The following is a 5,153-nucleotide window of genomic DNA, read 5'->3' as shown; positions in this document are numbered from 1 at the left end:
GTATATGAGGAATTAGAAGCATCACAGATGTGATTACACAACAAATGAGATTTTTAAGTTTCATCTTGTTTATTACATCTTCCTTCCCATTCGACTTCGCTTACTATTCACTGGCATATATAAACTTGTCTTTCTTTACTTAGTGGGGCTTCATTTTATTTAGAAAGCCTGATGACATTACTATTTGTACTTTGAAGAAAGTAATGATTTGTCTTTTACTTACTTATAGGGATCCTTCACTCCTAAGATTTCAACACACTTTTGAAACAACAAAAATCTGGACATGATACACCTACACACAGCTTAGAGTTGGATACACATGCTGGGAGGAGAAACAGCATTTTTCATTGGAAAGCTAGACTCTATCCTCTGCCTGCTTCACACTACACCCAGGGAACGAGGTCACACTAATTTCAGACATCTGTATGTTCCCAGTGCCCGGGACCCTTCCCATCACAGCCAGGGTGGTAAGAGAGGTGTCAGCAACAGGAGGCTCAGGCTGCTCTGCCTTGCAACAGAACAACTGAGCTTTAAAATGCTTCTGGAAGGTTTTGCTCAGCCAGTAGAGAGCAAAGGGGTTTACGCAAGAATTGCTGAAAGCCAGAACCCGAGAGAAAATGGTGAAAATGAAATGCGTGGCAGAGGGGTCTACATAGGTTTGAGAAGTGAATGAATGGTAGAGGTACAGGAGGTGATTTGGCAACCAGCAGAGGGCAAACAGAGCCACCAACACCAATACCGTTCTGGCAATTCTCTTCCGGGATTCAATCTATAGGGGGAAGAAACATAGCAATAATAATAATAATAATAATAATAATAATAATTTAGCAGTAAGAGATTTAAAAAAGTTTTTCTATAAATTTACATAGAAATTTACAGTTAATTACAGCTGATTTCCCTTTGAACATGCATTTGTATGCTAACTGCCTGGGATGTGCAGGAAGTCAGCCTGTGACTATGTAACACAGCAAGTCAATTGGCATGGTAACCTCTGATCCTGGACTCATTAACTCTAATTCAGATACACCTTCCCCCCTAATTTCGAGATACTCTAGGATGTCTGCAGTTAACTCAAAGAATGCCGTAGAATTCTCCAAAATTTAATGTAATTGAAAACAGAGAGATGCTATACAAAACTGCTTTCACTGCATCAGCAGAAGCTGGCTAGGTCAGAATATTCTTTTGAGGTCTACGAAAGCTGCCAAGCTTGTATCTAAAATTGTTTTTACTCTATAGGAATTCTAACCATATAGTCAAAGAAATAAACCCAAAATATGCTGTCCTTTGTATGCAAATATAATCCTACTTACATCTATTAATAAGAGAAATGAGCCAAGTTAGGTGAATATATAGCCCGTGGTCACAAATAGAGCAAAGGTAACTGGTTCACATGGGCATTAAATATGCAACTTCAGTCTCATGAGCACTATTGTTAAACTAACTGAATGGATTAGCTCTAAAAAAGGCGCAGTTTTCTGTGTACTGATCAAGGGGTAAATGGAATCATCTCTCCCCCTTCCCCAGAAGTTAGAAAAATATTTTTAATTAAATGGAACTATGTTTTGGCAACATTCCTTTTATTCTGTCCATATTTATGAGAGGGGGGCACACCTGGCTCTTGCAGTGCTCTTAAACAAGCTTCTGTGAGTCACCGTGTTCTTGTGCTACTTGCATTCCACTCTTTCCCCTCACTCCTCCCCACCTCAGTTTGCTCATCTGTGTGTAAGTGGTTTGCATTGAATAGTGTTATGGATTCTTGCCAGTTCTATATGCTATGTGTTTTTATTCTGTTACACTTCTAAAACAAAAGATGCTTTTCTTCATAGTATCATCTTATGCAGTGTTCCCCACTATTCCATAGGGTAAAAAATTTTGACTACTCTCAAACTTCAATTGTCACCTCTCTAATAGTAGTAGTCCTCCCATTTATTGAAATACTTACTCGGCACCTAAGCATTTCATCTATATCATCTAGTAATCATCTTCATTTTACAGATGAGGAAACCAAGGCTCAGAAAGGTTAGGTAACTTGCTCAAGATTACTCAGCTATTATGTGATAGAGCTGGGATTCAAACTGGAGCCTATGCTCACAACAAAAATACTACACTGCAATTGCATTTATACACAGGAAGATACAGAGTTACTCACTGTGCAAAAGTAGGAACTTCACTTCTAAATTCAAACTAGATTTGCATGAGTACTGATTAACACATACCTGCTTACGGGCATGGCCTTGTTCCTCAGTAGGTATGTTCAGGGTGCTTTTATAAAGGGTCCTAGCAATCAAAGAATAATAGACAGAGATAATAGAGAGTGGAATAATGTAGAACACTAAGAAGCACAGCAGAGAATGTATTTCTTGCAAGAGCTTCTTAGAGACAGGATAAGAGGTACACGATTCAAATGTCATATTTTTGTTGGGATCTCGAAAAGTATATACATTTGAAAATATAGCCTCAGGTAGAGCAAATATCATAGACACGATCCAGACGCAGCCAGCTTTTATACAAGTCTTCAGGATGGCATTGGAGGGCTGTCGCTCAAGTGGCTTCACAACTGCCTTGTATCTAGAAACACATAATCAGAGGCAAGGTCCAAATAAATCAAAGTTACCAAATTTTAGGGTGAGAAGTGACCTTAGTGGTCATCCAGTTCTACCCTCCATGCATATGTATATAACAAAGTCAACATTAACTAACTAGAATTGGCTATGGTTTTAAATGCACATAATACATCCCAATATTTTTATTTATGCTAATCACCTTTTCCATTATTCACTCCTATGAGATATTCCAGATTTGCAATTTTATAATTTTATGTATAGACTCTCTATTTAGGACAAATAAACATTTATCAGCATGATTTCATGTGTGATTCACCACCTGGGTATTACCTTAAGTGTTCTAAACGACTTCCTTTTGTATAAGTGACTGATGTTAAACTGAATTAATTTTCCTTTCTTCATGACTGAACAGTTACCAACCTTCCTAGAAAAGAATTCCAAGGGTTTATGTGGTAAAGAGGAGAGGATTAATTTCTTCCCCGTTTATAAGTGTTAATTCGTTGCCCAAGCTGATCAGTGGACAGATTTAGGGCGAGGCAAAGTTGCAATCAGAAGTCCTGTGCTGATACAGAGAGATGCCTCCTCATTCAAACAAATCCACCTTAAAATCTACAGTCATTAAGCCAGTCTGCCCTCAAATAGAATATAAGACCAGTCAAAGCAAAAATCTTAAAAAGACACAGGGAAAGGTTTTCCTCCTCTCGGATTGTAGAATCTGAAGAAGCTATTCCTTCGGGTACTGCCAAACATCGATTACCTACAGGCTTCTTTTAGGCTTTTTAAAGCATCACTTTTAACATTTGGAGCCTCAAATTTTTTCATGTTTTTACAGTTATTCTACAATAGGAACACAGAAAAAACAGAGTACTTGGACTGAAAACATCCTAACACAGAATCTGAACACCCTGACTGCAAGAGGATCTCACACGCTCGCTCCACAGAGCTCTAAAAGTCAACCAAGATTAATTTATTTCTCTGGAAATGATAATGTCACTGAATGCCTATAGAGAAAACAAATAGAATTACGTGATGACATTACACTAAGTTACCAGGGAGCTGAAAACCTCACCGTTTTCTGCCATTAGCTAATTTGATGAATTTCAAATAAATTAGATGCTTGTGTCTTTTTACCACTCTTCCGATATATAGTAATGCATATGTGGTCAATTTCACACCTATGCTGGTTTTCATGTTGACTATATTGCACCACTAGGCTGCACTAATGTATAAAGCATGAATTTTTTTTCTTTTACACCTGGAACAATTTGCTTTACTTAATAAACTGGAGAAAAATAAAAACCCCGTTCAGTATACTTTCGAGCAAACAATAAGAATAAATTATCCATAAAGCATGCAATTTCAACTTCTCCTCCACGCTAACACAGAAATTTTAACATTCTTACACTAACTTTTATTTTAAATGCCACCAGATTTTTCAATCTCACATCCACGTTTCAGGGTGTGAGAAAAGCAGAATAGTAGCCAGTAAATGCTAAGTACAAGCTTTCCTTTCTTTTTGCCCAATTTCACATCCTGGCAAATATAACAGAGAAAAGAAACTCACCTGTCAGCGCTGAGAATTGTTAACGTGAACACTGACACACCAACAGAAGTGAGCCGGATGAAAGAGAGCACCTTACAACCAATTCTTCCGAACAGCCATCCTTCTGCAAGGTAGTGGGTTGCATCCACTGGCACACAAGTTAGCAGAAGTAAAAGATCTCCAAAAGCCAGGCTGGTGATGAAAATATTTGGAACTGTTTGCATGGATTTGGTCTTGAAAAAGACTTTGATGAGAATAGCATTTCCAAGGATGCCCACTGAAATGATCACAGCATAAGTAATATAGATGGCACACAATGCTTCTATTCCTGGAGAGTTGTCCCCGCTCCGTCCTTTATTTGTGTTATCGTTAGAAACCACAGAGCTTGATGATTCTGTGTCATTTGTGATTGAAATTAAAGTCTGATTAGGTGAGTGAGGCTGCCTTTGAGCCATTTCTTCTGAAGACTGTGTCTTTAATATTTCTTCTTCTCAGTTCAAATACAGTGATTGTCACGTCCAATGCCTACGTCTAGTAACGAGATGGTATTAGGAGAACAGAACAGAACAGAATGGAAAGAAAATCCAAGACATCCAGATACTCCTTTGCTTCAGTTCTGTGTGTCTCCCAGCATGCTTGGCTAAATGCTTACCCATCTGGCACTGAAGAGTAGGAGGTGGAGTTTTATTGGCGTGTCCTGTCATAAGGAGAGGGAGGGGGCTGGGGAAATGCTCTGCAGTTGCTTATTCTTCCCTGTTGGGGAATCTTGGGACCAACTAGACCTTATTAAATCATCTTATTAATTATTAGAATCACCGTGTTTTCATGTCTACCCAGGATGGTCTATATAGGTTTTGTCAATTTTTTTTTAGAAAAAAACCATTTATCCCCCTGCAATCACATGGTAGCCTAGTGCATTTTCATTTACATGATAAATAAGTGTAGGTGTCCCCTGAAGCACAACCTTGAACCCACTCCTCAAAATTTAATATCAGAGAGATGGTGAAGCAACAAATCATTTACACTTTGACAGGGTTGATGTCACC

At 38.4% G+C, this 5,153-nt stretch overlaps 1 protein-coding gene across 1 annotated transcript; it reads right to left on the bottom strand.

Moving 5' to 3' along the window:
• Positions 1 to 291: 291 nt before the first annotated feature.
• On the bottom strand, positions 292 to 4,711 carry BRS3 (bombesin-like receptor 3). Its single transcript, XM_011994410.1, has 3 exons — positions 4,129 to 4,711; positions 2,217 to 2,568; positions 292 to 769 (listed from the first exon to the last, which is right to left on the bottom strand). The coding sequence occupies exons 1-3, from the start codon at positions 4,560 to 4,562 to the stop codon at positions 356 to 358; spliced, it is 1,200 nt and encodes a 399-aa protein (XP_011849800.1). The 5' UTR covers positions 4,563 to 4,711; the 3' UTR covers positions 292 to 355.
• Positions 4,712 to 5,153: the final 442 nt, after the last annotated feature.

The sequence above is a fragment of the Mandrillus leucophaeus genome, unplaced genomic scaffold (assembly GCF_000951045.1).
Source record: "Mandrillus leucophaeus isolate KB7577 unplaced genomic scaffold, Mleu.le_1.0 Scaffold456, whole genome shotgun sequence".
Lineage (NCBI taxonomy): Eukaryota > Metazoa > Chordata > Mammalia > Primates > Cercopithecidae > Mandrillus > Mandrillus leucophaeus.
This window is presented reverse-complemented; position numbering and strand designations above follow the sequence as displayed.

Coding starts and splice junctions, on each gene's coding strand:
- BRS3 (XM_011994410.1), bottom strand. CDS start 4,562: ATGGCTCAAAGGCAGCCTCACTCACCTAATCAGACTTTAATTTCAATC. Junction 2,569..4,128: donor ACAATTCTCAGCGCTGACAG/GTGAGTTTCTTT, acceptor ATGTGTTTCTAG/ATACAAGGCAGTTGTGAAGC. Junction 770..2,216: donor AAGGCCATGCCCGTAAGCAG/GTATGTGTTAAT, acceptor TTCCCCCTATAG/ATTGAATCCCGGAAGAGAAT.